The sequence below is a fragment of the Mesoplodon densirostris genome, chromosome 3 (genome assembly GCF_025265405.1).
Source record: "Mesoplodon densirostris isolate mMesDen1 chromosome 3, mMesDen1 primary haplotype, whole genome shotgun sequence".
NCBI classification, from domain to species: domain Eukaryota; kingdom Metazoa; phylum Chordata; class Mammalia; order Artiodactyla; family Ziphiidae; genus Mesoplodon; species Mesoplodon densirostris.
The window spans coordinates 148,801,333-148,816,566 of NC_082663.1; the positions used below are offsets into that span (position 1 = coordinate 148,801,333).

General features: G+C 46.4%; 1 protein-coding gene across 1 annotated transcript in view; it reads right to left on the reverse strand.

The window, feature by feature from the left end:
* CATSPERD (cation channel sperm associated auxiliary subunit delta) overlaps positions 1 to 15,212 on the reverse strand; it is a 39,224-nt gene extending 24,012 nt beyond the window's left edge. The window contains exons 1-8 of the mRNA XM_060094497.1: positions 15,139 to 15,212; positions 13,285 to 13,339; positions 12,009 to 12,085; positions 10,509 to 10,581; positions 9,475 to 9,589; positions 6,150 to 6,217; positions 4,576 to 4,689; positions 3,304 to 3,387 (exon numbers count right to left, since the gene is read on the reverse strand). Coding sequence (XP_059950480.1) covers positions 3,304 to 3,387; positions 4,576 to 4,689; positions 6,150 to 6,217; positions 9,475 to 9,589; positions 10,509 to 10,581; positions 12,009 to 12,085; positions 13,285 to 13,339; positions 15,139 to 15,212 — 660 coding nt within the window. The remainder of the gene's footprint in view (positions 1 to 3,303; positions 3,388 to 4,575; positions 4,690 to 6,149; positions 6,218 to 9,474; positions 9,590 to 10,508; positions 10,582 to 12,008; positions 12,086 to 13,284; positions 13,340 to 15,138) is intronic.
* Between the last annotated feature and the right edge of the window lie 22 nt (positions 15,213 to 15,234).

Sequence of the window (15,234 nt, forward strand, 5' to 3'; positions counted from 1 at the left end):
CCGCCCCCCCCACCAATTCTTTTCCTAACAGCCTTTTGTGTCTTGTGACCCTCTAAGGGCTGGTTCTTAAGTAAAGTCTAAATTACTCTCTGTGGTTCTCAAAGTTCTCTCTCATCTGCTCTTTTTTTTTAAAATTAAAGTATAGTTGATTTACAATGTTGCAATAGTTTCTGGTGTATAGCAAAGTGATTCAGTTATATATAAATTCTTTTTCAGATTCTTTTCTATCATCTGTTCTTTACAGAAGACCTCTGACAGCACTACACAAGGATGGAATTAAAAAAACCCAACACTGGGGCCTCCCTGGTGGTGCAGTGGTTAGGAACCCACCTGCCAATGCAGGGGATGCGGGTTCGAGCCCTGGTCCGGGAAGATCCTACATGCTGCAGAGCAACTAAGCCCGTGTACCACAACTACTGAGCCCCCATGCCACAACTACTGAAGCCCATGCGCCTAGAGCCTGTGCTCTGCAACAAGAGAAGCCACCGCAATGAGAAGCCCGTGCACTGCAACGAAGAGTAGTCCCCGCTCGCTGCTACTAGAGAAAGCCCACGTGAAGCAACGAAGACCCAGTGCAGCCAAAAAAAAAAACAAAAACAAAAAAACCCACCAACACTGGGGCTTCCCTGGTGGCACAGCAGTTAAGAATCTGCCTGCCAATGCAGGGGACACGGGTTCGAGCCCTGGTCTGGGAAGATCCCACATGCCGCGGAGCAACTAAGCCCATGCACCACAACTACTGAGCCTGCATTCTAGAGCCTGCGAGCCACAACTACTGAAGCCTGCGCGCCTAGAGCCCGTGCTCCGCAACAAGAGAAGCCACTGCAATGAGAAGCCCGCACACTGCAACGAAGAGTAGCTCCGCTCTCCTCAACTAGAGAAAACCTGCGTGCGGCAACGAAGACCCAACGTAGCCATAAATAAATAAATAAATAAGTAAATTTATATATTAAAAAAAACCCAACACTGACACTGGTTCATAAGTGAGTTCCACCAAGATACCGGCATCCATTTTCCAGAAGATGCACCGTGGCAGAGGGAGAGATTTTCCGCAGGATGGCTTGCCGAGTACCTCCGAGTTTGCAGCAGGTGTACTTGGTTTGCAGGATCCTAGTTCCCCGACCATGGGTCGAACACGTGGCCCCTGCTGTGAAAGTGCCGAGTCCTAACCACTGGACCACCAGGGAGTTCCCTGGGCTGCTTTCTAAGTGCCTCCTGGGGCGAGGAGAGAAGCTTAGTGTTCAGGGCGAGGGTGGACTGTGCAACCGGGCTGCTGACCTTGACTCGCCCCGCCACCACTGCGGCCTCAGGGGCCAGACCCACCCATCCTCACTACCGCTAAGGGACCTGAATGTGAGTCCGCAGCCCCCAGCCCACGCCTGCTCAGCGATGGATTGGCTGCCTGCCGGTCCCTGGAGCCTGAGAGGCATCTCAGGTGAGCTGCCAGGGGTCGGAGTAGCCAATTAAGACAACAAGCTAAACATTAGAGTGCATTCTGCTTTTAACTGCTCACTGCGGTGGGGTAAGAGCCCAGGCCAGAGAAAACGCCAAGAGCCCCTGTCTGTCCCTCCCCAACGGAACCGCGGAGGGTCCCCTGGGTCAGCGCAGGGGTGGGGTTCATTTCCCTGTGTGGGGAGCCCCAATCAAAAGGCGCCTGCAGGGGCTTCCCTGACGGTCCAGTGGTTAGGAATCTGTGCTTCTACTGCAGGGTGCATGGTTTGATCCCTGATCTGGTTGGGGAAATAAGATCTCGCATGCCACATGGTGTGGCCAAAAAACAAAAACAAACAAACAAACAAGCAAAAAAAAAAAAAAAAAACCACGCAGGGCCTCGGCCTCGGGAGGTGGAAGGGCCAGGAACGGAAAAGTACGGAGTCAGAGACCAGGAAGTGGCTCCAGGCTTCCCCCTCCTCCCTCCCTCAGGAGTCAGAGGTCTGAAGACCAAGCCTGGGCTGGGAATGCAGAGATGCGCAGAGCCTGCCTGACCAGACGCAGGAGTCCTTGACCGCAACACCTTCAGAGCCTGCCCGTGCATCGTGCCCCAGGTGTGGAGTGGAGAGGGCAGCTCCCCCAACCTCTGCCCCCATGCCCTCCAGGTAAAGCCTTGTGACTGCCTGTGGTCAGGCCTGGGAAACCATGCACAGGTTGTAACCAGAGCCAGACTCCTCAGCCACCTCTACATTCTTGGGATTTCCAGAGTCTGGGAGTGTCTCATTCACCAGGTGCCCTGGCACTGCGTGCTCATGAGGGGACTCTGGATGGGGGGGCTGGGCCCACCGTGTGATTAGAGGGCGGGGCTTTCAGCCACCAGGTAGCAGCCCAGCCTCTGGGAGCTTCCTGATTGTGGGTCTCCCGCAAACTTCAGAGTGGCACACCTTGCTTACAAATTTTGCAACACGAGGGTACTGACTGTACTTTAATCTTTGCCTGACTTAATATTTTTTCTTCAAATGCACTTTGCATGGACTGATTCCTCTTCTTAACTTAGTCTTATCCTAAATGACACCTGTGAAGTCACGGTTTTCATGTCCCGATTTTCTGAATCCACGTGAAAATAATTAACAAAAGGGTTGACATGAGGCATTTAAAATGGTCTTGGGTGCCCCCAGTGACACATGCACCACACCTTGTATTTTATCCCTAGTGCCCAGCACCTCCTAGACCCTGCTTAAATATTGCTGAGTGCATGCCTGAATGAGCTAATGAATGGGGGGAGAGAGGGATGGTGGGTGTGTGGGTGGGTGGAAGGGTATATGGATGAATAGGTAGCTGGGTGGATGGATGGTTGAGTAGATGGATGAATGGATGGATGTGTGGATGGATGTGTGGATGGAGGGATAAGCAGGTTAATGGTTGGGTCGATGGATGGATAAGTAGGTTGATGGACGGATGAGTAGGTGGGTAGATAGGTGGATGGATAAATAGATAAATGGAAGGATGAATAGATGGATGGATGGGTGGATGGATGAGTAGATGGGTGGGTAGGTGGGTTGGTGGATGGATGGGTGGATGGATTAATGAATAAGTAGGTTAATGGATGGATGGATGAGTAGGTAGGTAGATGGAAGGATGGGTGGGTGGTTGGATAAATAGATAAATGGAAGAATGGATAGATTGATGGATGGATATGTGGATGGATGAGTAGGTGGGTCAGTGAGTGGGTGGATGGATACATGGATGGACAGGTGAATGAAAAGCTAGATGGATTTCAGATATGAAAATCTAAGTGTGTGAGTTTTGACAAAAACCTGGCTTGGGGTAAGGGTCACTGAAGTGGTTCTTCCCAGTCCAAAAGGTACTTACCTTCCGTTGGTCAACGAGAAGCAGCCCAACCTGTGAGAGGGAGTAAAAGTAGAAGATCCCACCCAAGGACCCGACTAGTTCTGCCTACAAAGCAAACAAAATATAAGTAAGTCATAAACATGTGCTTAATTCTAAATTTAACTCTAGATTATCCAGCAAGCTAAAAGGAAGGAAAGTTTTTTTTTTTTTTAACAATACTGTGATCTATTTCCCCTCTGTAAAAATGTAGCATGTAGGGCAGAACTTTGAATGAAGTTGGCTTTGCCTGGGCTGATAGAGGAAGTGGTGTGGCCCACACTGTGAGGTGCCTGCCTAGGTTCCTCATTCCTGATCTTTAGCTGGTCAGCAAAGTGCCCACGAGCAGGCAAGTTGGAGCATGAGGCCAAGGACCCCAACCTAGGGACAGTGGGACAGATTGCCATGGCAACCCAGCTGGCTCCCTCCAGACACCTTTCAGGTAAGAGAGAAAGACCACCATCTTATTTAAGCCTCTGTTATTTGGTTGTGTGTGTGTGTGTTGGGGTGGGGAGTATTTCTATTATATACAGTGTCTTCCCCCAATTCATAGGTTGAAACCCTAACCCCATGTCTTAGTCTGTTAGGGCTGCTATAACAAAATACCATAGACTGGGAGGCTTATAACAACAGTGCCTTCCTTTATAAGGGCACTACTCTCATTCATAAGGGCACCACCCTCATGACCTAAGCACCTCCCAAAGACCCCCATCTCCTAATACATCACATCAGGCATTAGGATTTCAACATATGAATTTTGGGGGGACACAAACATTCAGACCATAGCACCCCCAAAATGATGGTATTTGGAGGTATGGTCTTTGGGTAGCAATTAAGTTTACTAAGCCCTAATCCAGGATAACCTCATCTTAAATAATTACATGTACAAAAATCCTATTTCCAAGGAAGGTGACATTCTGAGGTTTCAGGGTGGACATGAATTTTGGGGGGACACAGGTTCAACCCAGTCCAGTTCTCTCATCTGTAAAATGGGGATGCTGGTGGTACCTGATGTTGTAATCCATGTGCAGCCTTTACTATGGCACCAGCTTTTTCCATGAACCGTGCTGTCTCCTTTCCTAACTTCCTAATCTCCCTAGCCAGCTGCTCTGACCTGAAATTCTTCCCTACCCTCCCATCCGGCTGGACTCTTCGAGAGAGAAAAGTCCTTGCTCGCCACGGACAGCTAAATTACTCCTATCCCACAGGACACATTTTTCTGTTTGTTTGTTCATTTTCTTGCCAAATTGAACATACCTGTCTTTCCTGGGAATATTTCTGAAATCTGTATCCCCGGGTATTTGAGAAATAGATATTGGCCTGAGATATCTGATCTCCATGCAAATAAGCAAAAACTGAGTTACTTATATCCTGGAAGAACACACACATAAAACAGTCTCTTTAAAAGGAGATAGAAGGTGGGGGGGTGCTGGCTGGGGAGATGTTCTTTAAACAGATAAATCAGTTCTGGAGGTCTAATGCAGAGCATACTGACCACAGACAATAATACCGTATTAGAAACTTCAAAGTTCCTAAGAAACTAGATCTTGTTTCCACAACAGAAAAGCAATGATAATTCTGTGACATGACAGGATGGTAATCATACTGCAACATGTAAATGTAGCAAATCAACACATTGTATACCTTAAATTTACACAGTGTGGTATGTCAGTTACATCTCAATTTAAAAAGCAGGGAGGACAGATGCCAGTGATTACATGCCTGGGCATTTATCCCAGAGAAATGAAAACTTATGTCCACACAAACACCTGTACGTGAACATTTATAGTGGCTTTATTTGCACCAGCCAAAAAGTGGAAACAACCCAATTCTGGTACACCCACCACTGTCGAAAAGAACAGACTAGACATATACGTGACAAATCGGATGAGTCTCCTGAGAATTTGGCTGAGAAAAGCTAGTCCCCAAAGGTTTCATATTGAATGATTCTATTTATACAACATTCTTGAGATGATAAAATTACAGAGATGGAGAACATGTTAGTGGTTGCCAGGGGTTAGGACAGGGCACAGAGGTATGGAGAGTTTTGGGGCCAGGAAACAGTTCAGTGTTTTTTTTTTTTTTTTGCGGTACACGGGCCTCTCACTGTTGTGGCCTCTCCCGTTGCGGACCACAGGCTCCGGACGTGCAGGCTCAGCGGCCATGGCTCACGGGCCCAGCTGCTCCGTGGCATGTGAGATCCTCCCGGACCGGGGCACGAACCCGTGTCCCCTGCATCGGCAGGCAGACTCTCAACCACTGTGCCACCAGGGAAGCCCCAGTTCAGTGTTTTGATGGCAACAGCGGTTCTCTGACTTTAGGCAGTTGTATCCATGTCAATTTCCTGTTTGTATCACTATAGTTATGTAAGATGTAACCACTGGGGGAAACTGGGTGAGGGATACATGGGACTCTGTATTATTTTTTCAACTTCCTGTACATCTATAATGATGTCAAAATCACAGGTTAAAAAAAAAGAAGATAGATGGATATATTCACAGTGTGTCAGCCAGATGCTCTGAGGAGCTCCAGAGCCCTCCCATGGGCTCTCAGTCCTCTTCTGAACCCTGGGAGAAACATGGCCTGAGTCCTGAGTCCATCACTGTCCCAGCCCTCAAGGCTTACACTGTCTTTTTTTTTTTTTTTTTTTGCTGAGCTGCATGGCATGCGGGATCTTAGTTCCCTGACCAGGGATCAAACCTGTGCCCCCTGCAGTGGAAGCCTGGAGTCCTAACCGCTGGACCGCCAGGGAAGTCCCTACACTGTCTTTATTTCCATTCATAATTAGCTCACAGCAGAGTAAAAAATGAGATACAACACATGGTACTCACCATGCAAAAGGAATTTCCACTGTAACAACAGTTGTCACCAGAAATATGTGAAACAGGGTGTTCTACACCTGAAAGGAAAAGGGAATTGAAATGCTCTCTGAGTTCCCTGAATGTTCAGAGAGAAGGTTAGAGCAGGGCTTCTCACCCTCCACACTGACACCTGGGGCCAGATTGTTCTCAGTTGAAGGGGCTCCTGGGCACTGTAGGATGTTTTGCAGCATCCCTGCTTCTACTGACTTATTTAACTAATTAACTTAGTTATATAATGATTTATTTAACCAGTGGAACTCTACACCAGTCTTTTTTTTAAAGGTTTTCTTAAGCTTTAGATCACAAAGCATCCTTTTTTTTTTAATTTAACAATTTTTTTTTATTTATGGCATGTAGGATCTTAGTTCCTGACCAGGGATTGAACCCTGCAGTGGCCCCTGCAGTGAAAGCACGGAGTCTTTTTTTTTCCAAATAGAATTTATTTATTTAGGCTATGCCAGGTCTTAGTTGCGGCATGAGGGATCTTAGCTGTGGCATGCAAACTCTTAGTTGCAGCATGTGAACTCTTTTAGTTGTGGCATGCGTGTGGGCTCTAGTTCCCCGACCAGGGATCGAACCTGGGCCCTCTGCATTGGGAGCTTGGAATCTTACCCACTGGACCTCCAGGGAAGTCCCTCTCCTCTAGTCTTGACAACCAAAAATGTCTTCAGACATTGCCAAGTGTCATCTGGCGGGTGATGTAAAAAAATTGGAACCTTTGTGCACTGGTTGTGGGTATGTAAAATGGTTCGGGCACTGTGGAAAACAGTGTGGAGGTTCCTCACAAAATGGAAAATATGATCCAGCAATTCCACTTCTGGGTACACACCCACCAAAAATTAACAACAGGGACTCAAGGAGACATCTGTATACACATGTTCAAACTGGCATTATTCACAATAGCTCGGAAGCAGCCGAGTGTCCATTGACAGATAAATGGATAAGAAAATGTGGTCCATGCATACAATAGAATACTATTCAGCATTAAAAAGGAAGGAAATTCTTTTTTATATATAAATTCATTTATTTTATTTTATTTATTTTCGGCTGTGTTGGTTGCTGTGTGCGGGCTTTCTCTAGCTGTGGCGAGCAGGGGCTACTCTTCGTTGTGGTGCGTGGGCTTCTCATCGCAGTGGTTTCTCTTGTTGCAGAGCACGGGCTCTAGAGCTCAGGCTCAGTAGTTGTGGCACATGGGCTTAGTTGCTCCACGGCATGTGGGATCTTCCCGGACCAGGGATCGAACCCATGTCCCCTGCATTGGCAGGTGGATTCTTAACCACTGTGCCACCAGGGAAGTCCCAAAAAGGAAGGAAATTCTGACACATGTTACAACATGGATGAACCTTGAGGACATTATGCTCAGTGAAGTATTATCCCAATACTGTATGATCCCACTCATTTGAGGTCCCTAGAGGAGACACATTCATAGAGACAAATTAGAATTGTGGGTGCAGGGCTGGGGAGGAGGATGGGGAGTTAGCTGTTGGGATGCTATTAAACAAATTGATGGAGAGAAGAGGAAGGACAGAGAGTAGACTGACTTATGTTACAAGGAGCCCTGATGGTTCCTTCATAAGTTAAATATAGAGTTTCCATCTGACCCAGCAATTCCGCTCCTAGGTATCTAACCAAGAGAATTGAAAATATGTATCCACACAAAAAATTGTACACAAATGTTCACAGCAGCACTATTCACCATGGCCAAAAGGGGGAGATGACCTCAATGTCCACCAGATGATGAATGGATACACAGAAGTGGTCAATCCGTACAATGGAGTATTACTCAGCCCTAAGAAGGAATGACCTCCTAATACACACTATGACATGGATGAACCTCAGAAACGTGATGCTCAGTGAGAGAACCCAGATGAAAAAGGCCACATGTGTGATTCCATTTATATGAAACATCCAGAACAGGCAAATCCACAAAGATGGGGAGTGGGTGAGTGGTTGCCAGGGGCTGGGGGAGGGGGAGGGGGAGTGACTGTGAACGAGGACGGGGTTTCTTTTTGGGGGGATGAAAATGTGCTGGTACTCAACAGTGGTGACTTGTGCACAACATTGTGAATGTACTAAATGCCATTGAACTGTACACTTAAAAATGGTTAAAATGGTGAATTGTATGTGGATTGTATGCCCCTCCCCCCCCAGAAAGGGAAAAGAGCCTTGAATTGTGAGAGAGAAAAGAATTGAACTGGAAGATCAGGAGGGGCACTGGGAGAAGATTGGGGCGTGAAGGAAAAGCCCACCAACATGGGTGAATTTTGGAGGAAGAGAGGGGAAGGTGGTGAGGAGGGAGGGATTTTAGGCAGTGTAGCTGTGGGTGGGAAGATCTGTAAAGAGTAGGTCAACTGATGTTTTGGAAGCAGACGCATGTTTGGGTTGGATATGACCAGTTGATGAGATGGTTATGAGACTGGTCCCCAGGGACTTCCCTGGTGGTCCAGCAGTTAAGACTCTGCGCTCCCAATGCAGGGGGCCTGGGTTTGATCCCTGGTCAGAGAACTAGATCCCGCATGCTGCAACTAAGAGTCCATGTGCCGCAACTAAAAGATCCCGAATGTCAAACTAAAACCTGGCTCAGCCAAATAAATAAATGCATATTAAAAAAAAAAGACTGGCCCCCAGGCAGCCCAGCTTTATTTGGGTTATCCATTCTCTGTGGCCCATTCATGCTGTGTTTACCACGATCCTCGATGGAAACACTCAGTCCCCAACCTGTGGGATGGGGGTTCAGGCCAATTTTTATTGAATTTTAAAGGACAATGTAGGGAATTCCCTGGTGGTCCAGTGGTTAGGACTCAACGCTTTCACTGCTGGGGCCCAGGTTCAATCCCTGCCTGGGGAATTAAGATCCTGCAAGCCATTTGGTGCAGCAGAAAAAAAAAAAACAGACAATGTAATGTCCAGGGGCTGGGACTTCCCTGGTGGTCCAGTGGCTAAGACTCCACGCTCCCAATGCAGGGGGCCCAGGTTCGATCCCTGGTCAGGGAACTAGATCCCACATGCCACAACTAGGAGCCCACATGCTGCAACTAAGAGTTCGCATGCCGCAATTAAAAGATCCTGCATGCCAGCAACTAAAGATCCCACTCGCCTCAGCGAAGATCCCACACGCGGCAACAAAGATCTCGTGGGCTGCAACTAAGACCTGACGCAGCCAAATAAATAAATAAATATTTTTAAAAAATGTCCAGGGGCTGACATCCAAGTAGCTGCATCGTCTGTACTTCAGAGCCTTTTCTCTGATGTTGGTCAAATGCAAACAAGATTAAAAAATACAAAATACGCATACCTGTAGATGCATTCCAGGAATTGGCTTCATAATCATAAACATAGACTTTTCGATTCACTACTAACAGCAATACTGAACCAGCAAAATGTGCTGATGTTACTTCTGGTATGCCAACCTAAGAGCAATGACATATACGATATCAGTATGTACATCTCTTTGGACATCGATTCAGAAAGCAGTACTTCTAGACACGCATCCATGGAACATTCATTCCAGCAAGAGTTGGGTCCTAGATATTGGGAACTATGTATCTTGGGGATTAGCTGAAAGCAAAACTGGGAGGTCAAAATTGGTGTTTGGTGCCCTCGGATAGCTAAATTCACTCCATCTCCTTCTCCTGTGTCAAAACCTTCTCTGAGGATAGGCACTTCCCTGGTGGTCCACTGGTGAAGACTCCATGCTCCCAATGCAGGGGGCCTGGGTTCGATCCCTGGTCGGGGAACTAGATCCTGCATGCCACAACTAAGAAATCTGCATGCCGCAATGAAGATCCCAAGTGCTGCAACTACGACCCAGCACGGCCTACATAAATAAATATTTTTAAAAAATCTTCTCTGAGGATAAAGGCTACAGCATAGATGATGAATGATAAGCATAACTGATAAATTTGTCACTTATGAGAGAAACTTGTATTTTAGCAGATGGCGGAACCTTCTGGAGCATAGGTACTAACTGTCAAATTTCTCAAGATAGTTCCTGAGAGAGTACAGGTTTTTCTGTTTTGGTTGAGGACAATTTGGGGAGGCCCTGAAATCAGTGTATGTAATCTATCACACAACCAATTATAAGGAGCTCTTGCAAGAATTCTGGTTCTTTTTTCAGGGGAAAAAAAAGCACTTGTTTCGGTAGTAAGGGCAGAATAGAATCAAGCCTTCTTTTGGCTTAGAAATTGCTCTCAATGTCTTTAAGAGGTACATCGTAAAATAAGCCCCCAAACTAACAAAAACAGACTAGCGTGGTGTTTTCTGAACTATATCTAACCCTAAGTATTACTTATTTCAAGCATCCCTTGGATCGTTCAGCAAAATAACTACCTGCATTGACGTAGGGATGGAAAATGGAAGGAGACTACTCTCAAAGCTATTCTTCGTGAGAAAAAGTTGTCTTCTGAAATAAACAATAAAAGGGTTCAATTAGGACAATTTCACACAAGAAAAGAAAAAAGACAACGGGAGGCATTCTAAAAATGTTCTATTCAAATGAAATTCTTTTCTTAACAAGGAACCATTTTGCCTCTATCTATCTATCTATCATCTATTTATTTAAATTTTTTTTTGATGTTGGGGGTAGGAGTTGATTAATTAATTTATTTATTTTTGCTGTGTTGGGTCTTCGTTTCTTTGTGAGGGCTTTCTCCAGTTGTGGCGAGTGGGGGCCACTCTTCGTCGCGGTGCGCGGGCATCTCACTGTCGCGGCCTCTCTTGTTGCAGAGCACAGGCTCCAGATGCGCAGGCTCAGTAGTTGTGGCTCACGGGCCCAGTTGCTCCGTGGCATGTGGGATCCTCCCAGACCAGGGCTCGAACCCGTGTCCCCTGCATTAGCAGGCAGATTCTCAACCACTGCGCCACCAGGGAAGCCCTGATCATCTACTTATTTTTGTGAGTAATCCTCTATAGCCTGGATATTTGACTTCTTGAAATAACATTATTTGAAAAGTGTGACCATGTCAAAAATAAAATTATATAAAATGTACATTAAGTGATGTACATTAAGTGTACATTAAGTGTACAATGTACATTAAGTGTACAGCTTGTTTTGCTCAGGGCGAACTTCAGTTTTGTCCTTTATTTTACTCTGATCCCACTAAAGTAAAGGCTTTCAGACCAGGAATGTGTATGTAAAAAAGAAACAGTATGTTCCCTTATGCAGCGAACTTTTAAGAAGCAAAAGGCCATCCATGAACATGGTATATTGCTTCCTTATCCAGATCTCCTTCTCTTGCCCCCTCCAGAAGAATTTTATGGTTTGAGGCAGACAGGAGTTACTGAGTTAATTCCTATGTATTTTAAAGTTTTGGGGACTTACTTGGTGGTCCAGTGGTTAAGAATCCGTCTTGCAGTGCAGGGGACACTGGTTCAATCCCTGGTCGGAGAACTAAGATCCCACCTGCTGTGGAGAAACTAAGCCCATGTGCCACAACTTGAGAGCCCGCATGCCACAACTAGAGAGCCCATGTGCCACAACTATAGAGAAGCCTGCACACCACAACGAAGAGCCCGTGTGCCACAACTAAGACCTGACACAGCCAAAAAATAAATAAATAGATATTTAAAAATAAACTTTTTGTTGCTACTGTGAATGGCACCATTCATAACTGCCTTAGGTCAAGCATCTGTGACAAGCTACACGTAATTATTTTAGCTACTTGTGTGTCTCTTCACCTGTCTCTCCCTAACTCTACCCCAACTGTGGACTCCCTGTAGGCCAGCATCTAGCAACACAAGACAGAGCCGTCTCTTTTAATGTTTGTGGAATAGAAGAATGAGGGCAAATGTAATGTTTTAATAATAATTTAAAAAGTAGCGATATCTTACCCTAGATACAGGGCTATGTTTTTCTTGCAAGGATGCTTCATCAAGCGAGTTGTCCCAGATGAAAAATACAGGTGGTCCTAGAGAGAGAGAGTCACAAAATCTTAATCCTATCAATGCTAATAAACGCCTGATGAAAACAGTTTCCTAACGTGCAACACTGAAGATGTAAAGGTGAAATCTGAATTAGGCAGGTGGACGGCATCTGTGTCATTTTCCTATTTTTTAAAAATAATTAATTAATTAATTTTATTTTTGGCTGCATTGGGTCTTTGTTCCTGAGTGCAGGCTTTCTCTAGTTGTGGTGAGCAGGGGCTACTCTTCATTGCAGTGCATGAGCTTCTCATTGCCATGGCTTTTCTTGTGGAGCACTGGCTCCAGGCGCACTGGCTTCAGTAGTTGTGGCACTCGGGCTCAGTAGCTGTGGCTCGTGGGCTCTAGAGCACAGGCTCAGTAGTTGTGGCACATGGGCTTGTTGCTTCACAGCATGGGGGATCTTCCTGGACCAGACTGCCTTGGCAGGCAGATTCTTAACCACTGTACCACCAGGGAAGCACATTTTCCTCTTTTGATATTATCCTCTGGCTCTGTCGGAGGTCACCAATGGGGGAAGCTGGGTGAGAGGGACCAGGGACATCTCGGCACTGTTTTGCAGCATGCTGTGAATCTATAATTATGTCAAAATAAAAAGTTTAAAAAGACTCACAGGATAATGATTCATATCACATCCCCTCTATGTATATGTTACTTATTTACAGATTACTTATTATTTGAGAAGCCAGAGGCCAAAAAAAAGAAGTTAGAAACCAGTCACTTGATTATTTAGCAATGCTGACACCACTTCTGGAATAACACAATGTCAATAGGAAAAACATTTGAGCTGACAAAATATTTTTTTCTTCATGCCTTTTAGGCACATACAGGTGAAAGGAAGTTTCCTGCTGCACTGTGTCCTGTAAACAAAGTAAGTTTGCTTCCTATGTCACTCTGCATTTAAAAAGTCCTATCGGATAGAACGCTGGATAAAAACTCAGGTGATCTGAGTTCTAAACCTAGCTGCAGCTCTTGTTTTTCTTCAGGCTACTTGACTTCTCTCATTTAGCTTTTTAGTGACATGCAAAAGGTTAATGCCTATTTCAAAAGGCAATGGTAAGGATTAGATGAAGTAATGTTCTATGCCAGAAACAGCGCTGGCATCCAAGAAATACTAGGAAATATTAGTTCTGATCCAGCGATTAGATAAAAGTGAAGAATGAATGTTAACTGTGGAGCCACATACCCCTGGAATTTGCTCTCTGACGTGAAACACCTTTCCTGTCCTCACCGTACGAATACTAGTGGTAAGAGATAAGAAAACATCTGTCAATGTTTATGAAACAGTCGGCATGACTCCTACCAGGCTGCCTCTGGGTTAACGGTGCAGTACCTGTTCTTGAAGCTTTTAGGGTTATGGGAGCCCTTGGAAAATCTGATGAAACAGTGGACCCTCCTCTCCTAGAAACAGACATATGTATATACAAAAATGGAGATGTGGCTCCTGAGAGCTCATTAAGGCTCATTTGCAGACTCCAGATTAGGCAAATGAGGAATGCCTACTGCCAGATTTTGTTTTTTGTCTGTGGGGTGGGGAGGTGTTGGTGGCTGGGAGAATGTTGCTCCAGTTTACAGCAGGTTCTCAATCTTGGATGTGAGTCAGAAGCACCTGGTGGGGGGGTGCCTGATAAACTGTAGATTGCTGGGCCACACTGCTGAGTCTTTGGTTCAGCAGATCCAGGGAACTGCAGTTCTAACAAATTCCCAGGTGATGCTGATGCTGCTGGTCCAGGACCACTCTCTGAGAACCAGCGTGGGGAAACGGGAGAATTGGATGTGACCAATCTTTGCAGACTTTGAGACACATCCTGCTAGTAAATCTTGATGGAAAGTCCTACTCCCCACTCCCTATAAAAGGTAAGTGTATCGTTAATTTTGCTGGGTCTGTTTTCATGTCTATACAATAAGGTTAAGGAACCACTTCCCCGTGAAACTCGTTGTAAAGATCAAATGGGGCCATGCACCAGAAATGCATTCTCTATTTCTTCAGCAAACAGGGCCCTGCTGAATGTGACAGCTCATTCCAGGCAGGAGTTCCCTGAGGGTGGGAACTGGGCTTTAGCATCTGTCCCGTGCCCACGGCACCGCATGTACAGTATTTACTAATCTAACATTTACTGAAATCCAAAAATGTTCTGGGCAAGCAGTGAATAACAGAAAACACTCTATACCCTCATGGAGCTAATAGCCTAGTGACAGCAACAGACAAGAAAAAATTTGCGACGAGTAACAGAATTTAGTGATTGATAGGAAGAAGCAGCTATAGGGAGAGGGTCTTTAGATGAGGAAGTGTACTGTTTGTCAGCATCTGAATAATCAGGAAGAAGTCATGGAGAAAATCTGGAAGCAAAGCGTTCCAGGCAGAGGGAGACGCAGGCACCAAGTCTCCCCCGTTCGCGAGTTTGGCAAGTTCAAAGGACCGGTGGCTGGGAGCAGTGATTCAGGGGCGGGCAGGGGCCACATCAGTGGTTGTCACATCCCTAGGGGACCCTTGGTAATGTCTAGAGACATGTGATTGATGGTCAACTCTGGGGAAGGAGGTACTACTGGCAACGAGTGGGTGGAGGCCAAGGATGCTGCTCAGTATCCTACAATGTACAGGACGGTCCCACCCCAGAGAATGATCAGGCCCTAAATGTCAGCAGCGCCGCTGAGGAACGCTGCGCCAGATACGGCGCGAGGAGATTGGGTTTTATTCCGGGTGCCACAGGGAAGGGTAATGACAAGACCAGATTCGTTTATAAACAACCCCTCTGGCTGCCAGGATGGACAGGATGGCACAGCCTAGGGTGATGGCGGTGGAGGTCGCTTGAAGGCATCGGAATTGGGCCAAAGTCTTGAAGTGGCAATGGGAGGACATGGTGATGAGCTGGAGGCGCTCGGGTGAAAGGGTGGGTATCAAGTTCGCTTCCTAGAGGAGTAAACTGGGAAGCCTCAATAAGGTTGGCGAGCGGAGCATCTTTCCTGGATTCCGCGCAGGGATGAGCCTGCCCCCTCCCAGACCCCTGGCAGCGCCCCAGACCCGGGAGGGCGGCCCCACCGGCAGAGCGGCTGAGTTCTGGCCAGCGGGCAGAGCCGCAAGGTAGTCGCTGCCACCAGCATTAACAGCAGCATCTCATACTACCCGCTAACACAC